This window comes from Microtus pennsylvanicus, chromosome 2, assembly GCF_037038515.1.
Source record: "Microtus pennsylvanicus isolate mMicPen1 chromosome 2, mMicPen1.hap1, whole genome shotgun sequence".
Taxonomy (NCBI): Eukaryota; Metazoa; Chordata; class Mammalia; order Rodentia; family Cricetidae; genus Microtus; species Microtus pennsylvanicus.
The window spans coordinates 81,066,868-81,083,011 of NC_134580.1; the positions used below are offsets into that span (position 1 = coordinate 81,066,868).

Here is a 16,144-nt window from a genome sequence, read left to right on the forward strand (position 1 = left end):
CAACATCAAACTAAATGGAGAGAAACTCCCAGAGATCTCACTGAAATCAGAAACAAGACAAGGTTGTTCACTCTCTCTATAGCAATTCAGTATAGTTCTTGAGGTCCTAGTTAGAGCAATAAGACACCAAATGGAGATCAAGGGAATACAAAAGAAGATCGGAAAAGAAGTCAATCTCTCACTATTTGCTGATGATATGATAGTTTACATAAGCAACCCCAAAAATTCTACCAAAAAAATTCTACAACCCATAAACACTTTCAGTAATGTAGCAGGATACAAGATTAATTCAAAAAATCAGTAGCCCTCCTGTACACAGATGATAAATGGACTGAGAAAGAAATCAGAGAAACAACACCCTTCACAATAGCCACAAATAGCATAAAATATCTTGTAGTAACTCTAACCGAACAAGAGGAAGACTTGTATGACAAAAACTTTAAATCTATGAAGAAAGAAATTGAAGAAGGGACCAGAAAGTAGAAAGATCTCCTATGCTCTTGGGTAGGTAGAATTAACATAGTAAAAATGGCAATCTTACCAAAAGCATTCTACAGATTCAATGCAATTCCTATCAAAATCCCAGCAAAATTCTTCACAGACCTTAAAAGAACAGTACTCAACTTCATATGGAAAAGCAAAAAAACCCAGGATAGCCAAAACAATCCTGTATAATAAAAGAATTTCTGGAGGCATCACAATCCCTGACTTCAAACTCTACTACAGAGCTACAGTACTGAAAACAGTCTGATATTGGCATAAGAACAGACAGGAGGACCAATGGAACCTAATCGAATCAATCTACACACTTTCGAACACCTGATTATCAAAGACTTCAACATAAAGCCAACCACACTGGACCTCATAAAAGAGAAAGTGGGAAGTACACTTGAACGCATTGACACAGGAGACCACTTCCTAAATATAACCCCAGTAGTACAGACACTGAGAGAAACAATTAATAAATGGGACCCCCTGAAACTGAAAAGCTTCTGTAAAGCAAAGAACACAGTCCACAAAACAAAATGACAGCCTACAGAATGAGAAAAGATCTTCACCAACCCCACATTGGACAGAGGGATGATCTCCAAAATATACAAAGAACTCAAGAAATTGGTCATCAAAAGAACAAATAATCCAATTAAAAACTGGAGTACAGAACTAAACAGAGAACTCTCAACAGAGGAATCTAAATTGGCTGAAAGACACTTAAGGAAATGTTCAGCATCCTTAGTCATCAGAGAAATTCAAATCAAAACAACTTTGAGATTCCATCTTATACCAATGGCCAAGATCAAAAACACTGTTGACAACTTACGCTGGAGAGGTTATGGGGTAAAGAAAACACTCCTGCATTGCTGGTGGGAGTGGAAGCTGGTACGGCCCACTTGAATATCAGTGTGGTGATTTTTCAGAAAAGTAGGAAACAAGCTGGGCAGTGGTGGTGCAAGCCTTTACTTCTAGCACTCGGGAGGCAGAGGCAGGCAGATCTCTGATTTCGAGACCAGCCTGGTCTACAGAGCAAGTTCCAGGACAGCCAGGGCTACATAAAGAAATCTCAAAAATAAACAAAGAAACAAACAACAAAAAAACCAAGTAAGCACCTAGTATTTTTAAGAATGTTATCAACTTAATATGTAAGCATTTTTAACATTAGCAGAGAGAAAGTTGTCACTTTTTAAAATATGTGATATAAACACCTCATATAGTGATATGCCATGTGACAACACTTAGGTCAACAACCACTCCACAATGATATCTTAAGCACTACTTACTGTTATTCCCTTAAGAATGCATAACTGGAGCTATGGATGTAGTTTTATGGTAGACAGCTTGCCTAGCATTTGTGCACCATGACCTGAGTTCAATTCAAGGGGTGCCGGGGTTGGGGCTGATATATTGATTAGTTACACAGTAGCCATCTTAGGCTGTGTGAATATACTCTCATGTTCACAATGACCGAATCACCTAGTGTCATTATTTCTCAGACTGTATGTGTCTTTGAAGTAGTCATGACTACATACAAATTCTCTGAAAGGAGAGCTAAATGGAAGGATAACTAGTTAAAACTGTTTCCCTTCTGTTTTTACTAATCAATTAAATCAACATAAATATTCTTGATGTTTTGTTGAACTATGTATAGGAAATGTTAAAAATGAACTTAAAAAATCACTCAATATTAAGTTAAGTTAAATTTTCAAATAACCTTATGAATCTGTAACTCAGAGCTAGGAATGGCTGTGATATCACCTATCAGTCTACTTTCCTTCATAGATGCTAAAAAAACATTAACCCTCAAGTGGCATTCTAAACAGCAGAATGAGAAGTGTGCTCCAGGTGACCCCATACAACAGCAGTCACCAACAGTCACTCTCCTGCAGCCAAGCTGGACAGAGCCATCTGGAGCTTATCTGTATCAACCTGCAGGGTGTGGTGACGCACGACTCCAACCCCAGCATTCTGGATGCAGAGGGAGGGGGAGGGGAGGGGGAGGAGGAGGGGAGGGGAGGGAAGGGGAAGGGAGGGGAGGGGAGGGGAGGAAAAAAATACCAAAATTATGTTCTAAATGAAAACATACCTTGGATAGCTGGGGGACAGATAATCAGGGTCTGATGAAAAGCATCACCACAACCGAACTGTGCGGTTCCCGCCTGCAGAGGTATTCCATGGTGCACAACTGAGTGAGCAGATGTGGTTAATGCCTGAAACAGTCAGTGTACTCCATGTTATATAGGGCAATATTCCAATCGCTACAAATATACTATAAATCCACACATACTTCTTAAAATCATAATTCCGCGATTAAAATGAACCCAGAAAATGAAACAAAAAGCAGACTGGTCAACTTAAATTGGGTTTACTGAACTCTATTTTTAATAAGAGTTTTGGTCCTAACAACACAAAAGAAGATTTGAGATAATGAATTCAAAAGGTACATTCTCCCTGGTTTATATAGAACAGAACAGACGTACTCAATGCTCACCCCAAGGCACATTCTCCCTGGTTTATACAGAACAGACGTACTCAATGCTCACCCCAAGGTACATTCTCCCTGGTTTATACAGAACAGACGTACTCAATGCTCACCCCAAGGTACATTCTCCCTGGTTTATACAGAACAGACGTACTCAATGCTCACCCCAAGGCACATTCTCCCTGGTTTATATAGAATAGAACAGACGTACTCAATGCTCACCCCAAGGCACATTCTCCCTGGTTTATACAGAATAGAACAGACGTACTCAATGCTCACCCCAAGGCACATTCTCCCTGGTTTATACAGAACAGAACAGACGTACTCAATGCTCACCCTCACTGAATCTGCTGCTCACATAATGCTTCGACATCTCAAAGCAAAATGAACAAACAGAAGGCTTTTCATAAAGTACTAACAACTATAAATTCTTACCTGGCTTCTTAATGTCCCAATTTTAGTAAGGTTTGCCGTGAGAGCAGCAGTGCCGTTTGATGCGACCGGCCGTAAGAGCGACATTTTACTGTGGGTACTTGTTTCACATGAACTTGGGTGGGACTTACAAATATCCATTATATGAAAGCAGGACTTCACACTGCACAAGAAAAAGTGGAAAATACTGTAACATTATTTAAGACGCTTACTTTAAGATTATTGTACAGTAACAAAATGAAAATTATTTGGAAAAAAATAAATTCTACAATTTGTACTTTATTGTTCTTTTTCTAACAGTAATTTCTACAAGAAAAATATTAATGCAAATATATATTATGCTGATAATATTTTTAAGAATGCAATTTTTATTATTTATTAACACACAATAATTTAATGATCTCTGCTTTAATTTGTACTAAATTTTAATAGACAAATCACTAAATTAATAGTACCAAGAATGTCATTATGATGTTATTTTCAAAGTGGTTATTTATGAACATCCACAGAATATCTTCAGTGTTTAAGGGAAGTATACCTGGGTTTCATAAAAATACTAGTACAATGGCATTTCACAATAATGAATATTGGTTCATTCACATAATAACTTTCATTACTGTTGTGACAACAGCAATGTAGTTGCTTTAAGCCAAGGGGGAGTGTCTATTTAGGTTTTAAGTGACAGGTTTCACTGTGGCATACTCACACATAGGAATCACTATGTTTCATTTGTACTCCATTCCCGCCTGCTCTCTCTCATGTTCCTCCTCCCACTCCCCTCCTGCTGGTCCACTCCTCTCCCAGAACAGCTGCTCTGAAGTCACATGATTCTACTACCTTTGCCAACCGAGAAAGACCATAAAAACGTCACAAATTTTACTTAAGGCAGCTGACAAGGCCTTCAAAAATGTGAACATATCTTCTTCCTTACAAACCCCTCTTTCTTTCTAAAACTTAAAGGAGCAAGAGAAGGAGAAAGAAATCAAAAGATACACAAGGAAAACAGACAACAGAGTTAGAGGTCTCCAAAGGACAGAACCTAGGGAGAGCTGGTGAGAACAGAAATGGGACTTAAGAGACCTCTGACATTCTCTTCTATGCCCTCACTGCTCCAATAGGGACACTCCCATTTTCAGTGACACTTGGGGTCAGCAGTGAAACTGGCCTTCCAATCTGTGTTCTAATTCAACTCTGCCACATACTAGTCCATGCCATCTCAGTCCGGGTGACTCCATCTCTTTAGACTTATTAACGGCTAGTGAAGACACTGGTTTTCTATATACCTATCATTTTTAAAGCACACTAGGAAAGATTATAAAGTGACGTACTGGTTGCTGTGAGGAAAATCTAGAAGATGCTTCATATTAACGAATGGGTGGTTCAGCGTCTCAATCGGAGTAATTCTTAAGTCTGCATCAATCAGCAACATTTTTTTCAACAGACTAACAAATTCTCTTCTATCAGCTTTCTCAGCCAAAAGATCACTTCCTTCCAAATCCATCACTGTGTTCACCTATGACATCAAAGTTTCAAGCCATAAAATAAAGATAAAAAGAAGTGTTTGTTAAAATTCACATCTTAAAAAAAAAACAGTCAACTAGTTATTTGAAACAAAAAGAACTGAAGTTCATAAATCTACAAAATCTTCTGAGGTAACAAACAGGATTCACTCAAAAGTAGGAAATTTAAGGGGAAAAAAAAAAACCTTGCTGGGTAGTGGTGGTACACCCTTTTAATCCCAGCACTCAAAAGGCAGTGATGTAGCTTGAGTTTGAGGCCAGCCTGGTCTACAGAACAAGTTCCAGGACAGCCAGGATTACACAAAAAAAAAAAAAAAACCCTGTCTTTAAAAAGTAAATAAAAAAACAAAAACAAAGAAACAAAACCACTTTATTACTATTGCATAAGTGAATGAGTTACATCTGTTAGTATATGTATCTCTATGTGAGGGCATGCGTGTGTACTGTTGAGTGCGTGTCTCTGTGTGCATATATATATCTCTCTGTGTATATATGCCTCTGTCTGTCTTGAGTGCTTGGGTGTTAAGTGTGTATGTCTGTGTATGCATGCCCATGAGTCCCGTTCATGTGTGTGGATATCTTTGTGTTGAATGTGTGTGTGCGCGTGTGTGTACATGTGGACACCTTTAAGTAGGTTCTTCCCTTCCACCTTTAAATAAATTCCAGGGCCAGAGCTCAGGTCACCAGGTTTGCATGGTCAGTGTTTTTTTTTTCATTGAGCCATCTCACTAGCCCAAATGTTGTTACTAAACACAGACCTATTCCTATTAAGACAGGAAAAAGTCTTCTTGTTCAACAAAAACAAAACACTAAAACCTTTAGAAAATGACAGCATAGGCAAATTTAAACTCTGATAAAGACAAATACAATTTAGCTTGAAAGCTTGAAAATTTTGAATTAATTCTGTTTCAAACACTTCAAAAGTAAGATTTAGAAATGAGTGAGATCCTGGTAGTGGTGGCTCACACCTTTAATCCCAGCAACCAGGAAACAGAGGCAGGCAATCTGAGTTCGAGGCCAGCCTGATCTACAAAGTGAGTTCCAGGACAGCCAGGGCTACATAGAAAAACCTCGTCTTGAGACACCAAAAAAAAAGTAGAAACTGAGTGTTGTGCTTTGAATCCTTGGCCCTCTAGGGTCATCTTAAAGCACACAAGATTAACAAAGCGACTGCAGTACTCACGTGCACTATATCGTCCAGACTGTTGAATATGTACTTTCTGGCTTCTTTAGACTTCATTCCTGTCTCTGCCTCATGCTCTTCCAGTGTCTTATTATATACAATCAAGAGAAAAGAACATATTACTCTCTATATGCCTTTAAGCCTGACACAGTTAACCTAATACCAAGTGTAGTTGTTTCAAAAAGAGCAACAAGCAGAAATGTACTTTATATACAAATAAATGAATAAATATGAAGTCAGCAATGGTGCATTCAGTAAGCCCAGTACTCAAGAGGCTGACACAGGAAGATCAAACTGGAGACCACCCTGGACTGTGCTGAGTTTGTCAACTTGACACAGCCAGAATCATCTTGGAAGAGGGAACCTCAGTGGAGAAAATATCTCCATTAGCACAGCCTATGGACAAGACTGTGGGACATTTTCTTGATCATGATGGATGTGGGAAGCCCATCCCACTATGGGCCGCCCAGATCATTGATGCAGCGCCACAACTCCACATGCAGTCCCAGGTGACATAAGACAGCACACGGAGGGGCTGGAAAAACAGCCCCTGGTCAAGAGCACTTGTTGCTTATACAGAGGGTCAAGGTTCTGTTTCCTAGAACCCACATGGCAGCTAACAAGCATCTGTAACTCCAGGTCTACAGGATCTGACACCCTCTTCTGACCTCTCGAGGCACCAGGTACACATGTGGTACATATACATACATGGAGGCAAAACACACAGTAAAAATAAAAAAAGATCTAAAATAATTTTTTTAATTTAAAGGTGGGGGATGGGAGCACGCCAGTAAGCAGCACTCCTCCATGGTTTCTGCTAGAGCTCCTTCCTGTCCTGGCTTCCTTGAATGATGGGCTATCACCAGGGTGTGAAAACTTTCCTCTCCAAGTTGCTGTTGGTCATGGTGCTTATTACAGCAACAGTAAACCAAACTAAGAAAGCTATCTCGACCCTATAAAAGAAACCAAAGCTGGTAAACATAGTAGACAGATTCGGAACCTGCTCTACAGTATTTATTAGTATATAATTGAGTGAGAAATATAACAAAATGTAATATATATATATATATACGCATATATATGCACTTAAAAACACTAAAGATGAATTAAGTTGAGTTGTTAGAGAATAAGCAATAAAATAAAAACAGGTATGGAATGCATTACCCATGAGGCATCTTAGAAAACTGTTTAATAATAAATATGCTTATTTTTAGTTAATTACCTTTAATCTCCAACCAGAATGAGACATATCTGTTTCTCTGCAAAAAAATCTTGTGGATTTTGTACCCACATTTAACAATTGTTCTCCTGGTAAACCTTGAGTCTGAGAAATGTATCGAATCTGAAAAATAATTTAAAAACAATTTATTCTTTCAATGACAGGCATTAGTTGGACACTTTGTCAGCAACTACACTAGATCTCAGGTTAAGAAGAAAAAGATATCTATGCCCTCAATAAATTCACACTGAGGAACCTGCAGTGTTTTAAATACACAGGAAATGTACACTGTAAGAAAAGACAAGGAAGGATACCTAAAACGACTGTAGTCAAGAGTTTCCTGAGAAAAACTTGATCTATATTCAAGTTATATGTAAATTATTAATGTAATGTAAAATATTAAAGTTCTATATAAATCAAGAGAGGAAACCAACATGTTCAAAGCCTGGAAATACAAAGAGCATTAAGGGAGAAAGAGTTAAGAGATGATTATACCTTTGGGGATAAGGCGGACAATACTGGAGGTTTGAACCCGTGTTCTCATAGATGCTAAGAAAGTGCCTACCATTGAGCTCTTCCCAACCCAACAACCTACTAGGAAGGAAAGAGAGGGATTGGACTGATAGATAGCCTAGATGAGCTATTTTAGGGAGAGCGTAGACAGAGAGCCTGGTGGTCTAACCCCTCCCGGCAGAGCCCCCTAACATTACCTGGCCTAGGCATCACATAGCAAGCACTCTTCCTTCGGTTCTGGGCTCTAATATCACCTTACTCATTATACACTCCGAGCCAGGAAAAAAAAAACCAGTAACTCTGTCTTCCCAGCAACCCCATTCTCCTTCATGGAGATTCTTCTCCATCCTGCTTCTCACCAGCTGGTGCACATCCCTTTCCCTTGCCATCTCTTACCCTCCAACCCTCCACACCCACGACAGTGCCTGGTACTCATCAGCCTGTGATGGTGGTTCTCACATTCTCTAACTGCTCAGTACAAGAAATAAGCCCAGGCTTGAACGGGGGAAATACAACAGGACCGAAAAGGTTCTCCATATTCCCTCTTTCCAGTTTAACCTTAGACACTTTGCTTTATTTAAGTAATAGTTCATCTTCTTCTTCACCTTCAAGTTCTTTTCTCTTTTAATTCCTTCCTCTCGGATTAAGAGAAATCCTTTATCTTCTAGCCTCAAAAATAAAGATAAAAATCTTGTCTTTTTAACAGTCACTTTTATAAAGGCCTTTCATTCCTTTCATTTTGTGCACAGTGAGGTGAGGGTGAAGAAGGAGTCCCGCTATATAGCGCCCTAAACACAAAGCAGTCATCCCTCCTCAGCCCCCTGGAGTTTGGGGATTATAAGCATATGCCACCACAGCTGGCTTCATTTTATTTACATACTAATGGCTACCATCTTTTTATTCAAAATTTTTGTTTATCCAGCTAGACACAGTGGTACATGTCTTTGATCCCAGCACTTGGGAGGCAGTGGCAAGTAGATAGATGCCTGTGAGTTCGGATCTCGCCTGGTCTATAGAACAAGTACCAGGACTATATAGAGACCTTTTCTCAGAAAACCAAAAGACCACTTCTGCTATTAAAGCTTTTATTAATAACAAAAGCAAAACAGAAAATAAAGACTATTTTGCCAGTCATAGTAGCTCACACTCAGAAGGCTGAAGTAGCCTCAGATGTGTCAGGGTGTGTGTGTGGGGGGGGGGGTTAACAATAAAAATTCTGAGAGATATAAAAGGCTACCATCTCAGGACGAAATGATAAACGGCCATGAGTTGTTCCTTCCCTGGAACCCAAATCTGAGGACAGGACAACAGGGTTGGCTGGGTATTTAAAAACTAATGCAGACTGAGAAAAGCCCTTCTAGGGCTAGACTGATACTACTGGGGTAAGAATGGAGTCCAGAAGACGGCCACTACCAAGAAAGGTGGGGTGGGACAACTGTACAGAGCAGGTTTAGTTGTGCCTTTTACTTCCCCTCCTTGTATCAAGGCTGCTTTGGGAGTATAGCTGCCCATTAGGCGTGTGGACGCGATCCACTGTTAGTGGCTTCTGGAAGCAAACTGCCTCTGGTAGTTTAGCTTTCTTTTTTTTTTAATCATGTGTCTCTGGGTGTGGTGTCATGTATGTATGCTTGTCTACATGTGTGTAAGGACATTGTGATGTGGGGAAAGCCCATGTTCATCTTTGCTTGCAGGTGTGTGATCTTATCCTTGGTTGGATAAGGCTGTATTTTTTCCACAATTGCTCTCCATGCGCAGGGTCTCTCAACTGAACTCAGTGTTGGCAGATGCATCTCCTGATCCATCTTCTCAATTTGGGATTTGGAATCTGGGATTCAAACTCCTGTCCTCACATGACAAGTGCAGCAAGGCCACTGAGCCACCTCCCCAACCACTTTTCTATAATCTAGATTCCTCATCTGAAAATAGTATCCCAGTAAGTATCCCAGAGACGTGGAGAATGTAAAGTTTTAGAATAGTAGTTTCTGGGCCAGGAAGGAACTCAGTAAGTAAATTAGAAATATTACTGTCGCCCACTGCCAGTGTGAGGCTAAAAACAGTACTAATGTACTTATTTTGTTGTTTATCTTTTATTTGGTTTTTCAAGACAGGGTTTCTCTGTAGCTTTGGAGTCTCTCCCGGAACTAGCTCTTGTAGACGAGGCTGGCCTCGAACTCACAGAGATCCGCCTGCCTCTGCCTCCCGAGTGCTGGGATTAAAGGTGTCTACTGCCACTGCCCGGCTATAATAATGTACTTTAAAGAATAATATACCAGCTGGGCAGTGGTGGCACAGGCCTTTAATCTTAGCACTCGGGAGGCAAAGGCAGGCGGATCTCTGTGAGTTGGAGGCCAGTCTGGAACGGCTAAGACAGTCAGGATTGTTTCACGAAGATTCCCTGTTTCAAAAAACAAGGGAAGGCTATAATTCAGTGGTAGAACACAGTTCAATCCTGAGCCAGGGGAGGGGGATCACAAAGGTTTTAGTTGAACATGACGCCACACAATTATAATCTTAGCACTTCCAATATAGAACTAGGAGAAAGAAAGCTTGAAGCCATTTTAATCTACCTAAGATTCTGTTTCAAAAAACAAAAGAGAACCAACTATCTTACTTGGAGTACCTCAGTGCACTGAGACAACTGACAGCTGGAGCCAGGGAACGGCTAAGGCAAAGAAGCGCATTCTATAGTGATCTACACACCCTACATTAGGAGCCAGATGAAATCTATGAAAACGAAACACTGACATTTGTAAAAATACTTCTAGTTACTGGGAATCCTCAGCACTCAGGAGGCCGAGGCAGGAATATTTCTTTAGGTTTGAGGACAGCATGGGCTATCTAGTGAATTCCCGGTCATCCTGGGCTGGAGTGTGAGATCCTATCTCAAAAGGGAGAAAAATTCCCTAAGATTAAGATGTATGAGTGTTGTATTTTAAAACATGACGATTTTAAAAACTGAATGAAAATTGCAATTATTGGTGCCTCATGATAATCACTTTCTTCAGTTCCTTTGGAGGAACACCCACTCTGAAAATACTGTTCCTCTAAACCAGGTAACACCTATTCTGAGTTTTGTTTAGTCCCCCTACTCCTTTGTCTTTAAAAAAAAATTGCAGGATTTAGAGAAATCAGGTTTGGCTCAGGCTTTTGTCTTTAAATTACCATGGTGACCTAACAAGCCTATCCACTTGGAGGTGGGTGCCATTTTCTTTCCTCCATATAAAGGAGGGCGCACAGTGACTCACCGTCAAAGTTGTTAGTACTAACATGAGCTGCCCAAGACATCAAAGTCCAAATCCAGAATACACCAGCATTTCAACTTGGAATTGCCACTAGATGGTGCCTGCCCACAGGACTACGTGTGCCATGAACTAACCAGAAGTCTACATGCATGCTTCTGGCAGCACGCTGTGCCTCGGCCGCTGTGGCGGCTTGAAATGCTGGCTCCGGGTGGACGGCCACGTCCTTCAGAACCAGCCCTGTTCTAGCAGCTCCATCAAATGGAGCTGCAGACAGCTGTGAGTGGCCTGATGTGGGAGCTAGGAACAAAGCTCAGGTCCTCTAAGAGAGCAGAACATATCCTAAACCACTGAGCCATCATTTTAGCCCCTCACATCCTTTTTGATAGAAACAATCAACAATAAAACTCAGAATTAAGGCCAGGCAGAGTGGTGCACACCTTTATTCCCAGCACTTGGGAGGCAGAGGTAAACAGATCTCTGTGAGTTAACCCCAGCCTGGTCTGTGTAGTGAGTTCCAGGACAATCAGGGATATATAGGGAGACCCTGTCTCAAAAAAGAAAAATGTTAAACAGGCCTGGGCAAAGAGATACATGCCCTAAGATAGGGGAACTGAAGTAAGACTGCACTACCTACTAACAACCTGCCTCAAACAAACAAAAGCTAAACACTGTATTACCTAAATATTATATATTGGATGATGAATTATTTTTAAAGACTGGTTTGAAGTCTGCAGATTGTAACTTATCTTATAAAAATTTATCTGCGATAGTTTGAATGAGATATCCCCATAAATTTGAGCATTTGACACGTAGTCCCCAACTGGTGGCTGTTTGGGAGGATTTGGAGGTATGTGGCCTTGCTGGAGGGGTTTCAGTAGGGGTAGACTTTGAATTTCAAAAGACTCTTGCTAATTTGAACTAGCTCTCTTTGCTTCTTGCCTGTGGTTTGATGTGTGAGTTCTCAGCTGCAGCTCCAGCCAACCTGCACCTGCTGCCTATGCTCCATCATCATGGACTCTCTGAAGCTATAGACCCAAAATAAATGCCTCCTTCTGGAAGCTGCCTTCTTCCTGCTTTATCACAGCAATGGAAGAGTAAGTAATGTGTTACTGGAACAGTAGAAAAGAGCTTTTAAATCAAGATCTAATGTTAAGTGAATTTAAATTCCGTATGGAGCTAGTCACATTCGGTGCATGTAGAGTCATGCATGACTCTAAGACTATAAATTACTCTGACTTTCTACCAACTCCAATCATTATGACAGTTCTGTTACCTGATCATACTCCAAGGCTCCTGGGTAGAGTGGCCATCCAAGGAATAGTTCTGCAATCACACATCCCAATGACCACATGTCTATGGCTTCACAAAATGGCAAACCCAATATAATCTCTGGAGCTCTGGAATTTAAAAACAAAAACAAATTAGGTTCCTTTTTATTATAAATGCTGATTCTATTTGACATTCTAAGGAAAGTTCTAAAGCAGCAGAGAAATCTTGTTTACGGTAACGTGACTCTAGAAACTCTTCAAAGCCCAGTGCTAAGCAGCGCTAAGGTGAAGGGATTGTGAGCAGAACAGCAGGCCCAAGTCTCTTTCCACAGCCCTTTCCCTTAGCAAGATCTGTTAACAATAAAAAAAAATCAACCCAGACCTTGCTTTGCAAGCTACAGCAGATTAGGAAGAATACACAGAGAGAAAGCCAGAAAAAATCTTTAGACATTGTGATGTCAACAGAACTGAAAACCAGGCAGTCAAAGTTAAGACCAAATGAAAACAGAAATTCCTGCTGGGTGGTGGTGGCACACGCCTTTAATCCCAACACTAGGGAGGCAGAGGCAGGCGGATCTTTGTGAGTTCGAGGCCAGCCTGGTCCACAAGAGCTAGTTCCAGGACAGGAACCAAAAGCTATGGAGAAACCCTGTCTCGAAAAATCAAAAAAAAAAAAAAAAAAGAAAGAAAGAAAGAAAGAAAGAAAGAAAGAAAGAAAGAAAGAAAGAAAGAAAACAAAAATTCCTGAAGTTAAAAGCTGACCTAGACCTACATGTTACTTCAAAACACAACAGTAACGAACAGTCACATAACTGGAGACTACTTCAGTGCATTCAGTCTTGAAAGTAAAAGTACAGTAGGGGCCATATGGATGGCTCAGTGGTTAAGAACGCTGTCTGCGGCCACAATTCAATCCACAGCACCTACATGGCAGTTTACAGCTGTCTGTACCTACGCCTTCTTCTGCGGCACCAGGCACATGTGGTACACAGACTTAAACGGAGGCAAAACACCAACACACATAAGAATATTAGAGTTTTTTAAGATAATTTTTTAAAAGTATAAGATAAAACAATTAAGATGGGCTTTGCGGCTCACACCTTTAGTCCCAGCACTGGGGAGGCAGAGGCAGGTGAATCTCTCTACAAGTTCCAGGTCAGGCAGGGCTGTTACATAGAGAAACCCTGTCTCAAAAAAAAAATGTATCTTAGAACTTAAAATACTTTGGTTATTTGGGGGGAAAAATGCATCATCCTCAGATCAGTTATGCTGGTACTTCATGCGGCTTTCCTATGTACGAACTAGCACGTTAAGAGAGAGTCCATGTGCAGCTGTCAAACTGCAAAGGAGCCATGCAGTTACCTTAGGTCAACAGGCCTACAGCTGTGTTTAACTTAAAACACTCAGTATCCCAAGAGTTTCAGCACAGCACAACTAGTAATTTCCCTACATGAATTGAGAGTAACTGGCCATGTTGCCATACAAACACAGATATATTCCTGTGTAACTACAATATAATTACAAACATCAGGAGTTGAGCAAGGAACATCTCTACTATCTAAGCCTCCCAATGGCCAAGTGTATTAACAATGTCAGGCCAATGAAACAGCTCATCAGGTACATAGGCCACCAACAGGGCAAACTGATTTCAGCTCCTGGACTTCACATGGGAGGAAGAGGAAGTAACTCCAGGGTAACAAGTGCACATGTGTGCTTGAACACATGGGTGCATGCACGCACACACACACACACACACACACACACACACACACACACACACTTTAAATAAATGTAAATAAAATATATTAAAATGCCCTTTCTGGTAAAAGGAACCCAATTCAGAATCATGCCTTTTAATCTTTATCCAAGGTGCAATACCATAGGTCTAGTCTTGCAGAAATGTCCCTCCGTGCGGGTTTGTCTGATAGTTCCTCGAAAGCCAGTCACTGCTATCGGTCTGCCATGGTGATGCTGCTTCCTTGTCAGGTTTATCAGACGGCACAGTGTCATCACTACATTCAATTACTAATGTTCATTCTCATCAGCTGACTAAGGTGATGTGTTAAATTGTTCCTTTTCTACTGTAATTCACTTATTCTGTAAAGTTTCCATTTAAAACCATATAAATATTGTTTTCCTCATTATACATTAGAGACAGGTATGGTGTGCACTCCTGTAAGACTGAGGCAGAAAGAGAAATTGAGGCTAGGCTGAGCTATATACATAGGCAAGATTCTGCCTCAAAAATAAATAATAGCCTTTAAATCTATTCATGTATTTCCCTCTATGAATTCAGACTAGTGAATTCCTATTATATTCAGTGGGTTATAATCCATTGCTATAATTATTTTGATACCAATTTTCCCCGAATTGGCCACTTGGAGCTGCCTCAAAGTGTATTCATTCACTAGGGGCTCCTATTTTCACAGATGTCTGGCATAATGATATTCCAGACTCAAGTTGTTCATTTCCTCCTATGGCCCAAGAAGCAGCCATTTCCTTTAAGAATACCTGATTATGAAATATATAATAATATAATAAAACATGTAGTAAATTTAACCACGTCCAACACAAATGTGACCAAATTATTTCTATTTAGGCATGACATTTTCCTTTAATATATTTTTCAAAACTTTCATACAATATACTTAGATCATATTCTTTTTCTTACCTCCACTGCCTCCCAGATCACACCTACCCACCCAAATTCTCTCTCTTTAACACACACACACACACACAAACATGGAATCTTTTTGTGCAGATCAATACTGGACATAGGGCCTGTCCTGGAGTGTGTTGATACACCACAGTCACTCCAGTAAAGAAACAAATCTTCCCCTTCCAGTCACTCTCAGTTGCAAACAGCTTCTTGGTTGGGGATGGGACTTTGCGTCCGCTTCCCTGACTCCAAGCTGGGCATTTGTCTACTTGAACCTGTGCGGGTCTTGTGCTTGCTGTCATGGTTTCTGTGAACTCACACGAACACCAGTGTCTTGGAATCATTCACCATGGTATGAATTTGCTGTACATCATCATGTGTAAAAGTGGGGAAGCAACATAGGAAAGCACCTGCAATCTAGATGAGCCTGACAGAGAAGCAAGGTTGCTACTAGCTGGCCTTGAAATAGAAAACTTTAAGCCAGGTGTGGTGGCTCCCACTTGCAATCCCATTACTTGAGAGACTGAGGCAGGAAGAATGTAATGAGCTCAGGCCAGCCTCAACGACACAGAGAATTCCAGGTCACTCTGGGCAACAGAGACTCTGCTTCAAAAACCCAAACTTTAGAACTATGCATTTTAAGAATACATTATTGTTGTAGTAACTCAAGTTGATTCCAGATCCTTTACTAGCTGGGGAAATATACTTTTGTATAAGCAGACTTCTGTGTACACAGATATCACTTGTGCCTTGTACATTAAATATGTCTATTCAAAGAACAGTTCAACCAAGCCTGAAGTCTTGCTTTATGAGTAATTACTCAGAAGTCCAATGTAAAGCCCACAGCTCCAAAGTTGAGATTATATGGTAACAAATAATACTTATACATTTACATATATATATGTGTGTGTGTGTGTGTGCGCGTGCGCGCGCCATGTGTTTTTAGTCAAATTTATTGATGTTCACTACAAGTAAACATTGTTTTTTTAAAACTTGAAACACTGATATAAAACATAGTTTAACACTGGAAACTGGCAAGTTGGAAGGAAATTTTCCTCAATGAGAGACTAGAACTCCGAATGGGCTGACAGACTGTTGATAGAGCACTGGAAGAGAATGCTTGCAATTCTTCAA

General features: G+C 40.4%; 1 protein-coding gene across 11 annotated transcripts in view; it reads right to left on the reverse strand.

The window, feature by feature from the left end:
• The window catches only part of Hipk3 (homeodomain interacting protein kinase 3), an 86,092-nt gene that overhangs the window by 15,474 nt on the left and 54,474 nt on the right, over nucleotides 1-16,144 (reverse strand). For all 11 annotated transcript variants that reach the window (XM_075961592.1, XM_075961588.1, XM_075961589.1 and 8 more), the window contains 6 exons: nucleotides 12,357-12,480; nucleotides 7,332-7,451; nucleotides 6,110-6,196; nucleotides 4,735-4,919; nucleotides 3,410-3,569; nucleotides 2,579-2,702 (listed from right to left, as the gene is read on the reverse strand). In XM_075961592.1, the coding sequence (XP_075817707.1) occupies nucleotides 2,579-2,702; nucleotides 3,410-3,569; nucleotides 4,735-4,919; nucleotides 6,110-6,196; nucleotides 7,332-7,451; nucleotides 12,357-12,480 (800 nt within the window). The remainder of the gene's footprint in view (nucleotides 1-2,578; nucleotides 2,703-3,409; nucleotides 3,570-4,734; nucleotides 4,920-6,109; nucleotides 6,197-7,331; nucleotides 7,452-12,356; nucleotides 12,481-16,144) is intronic.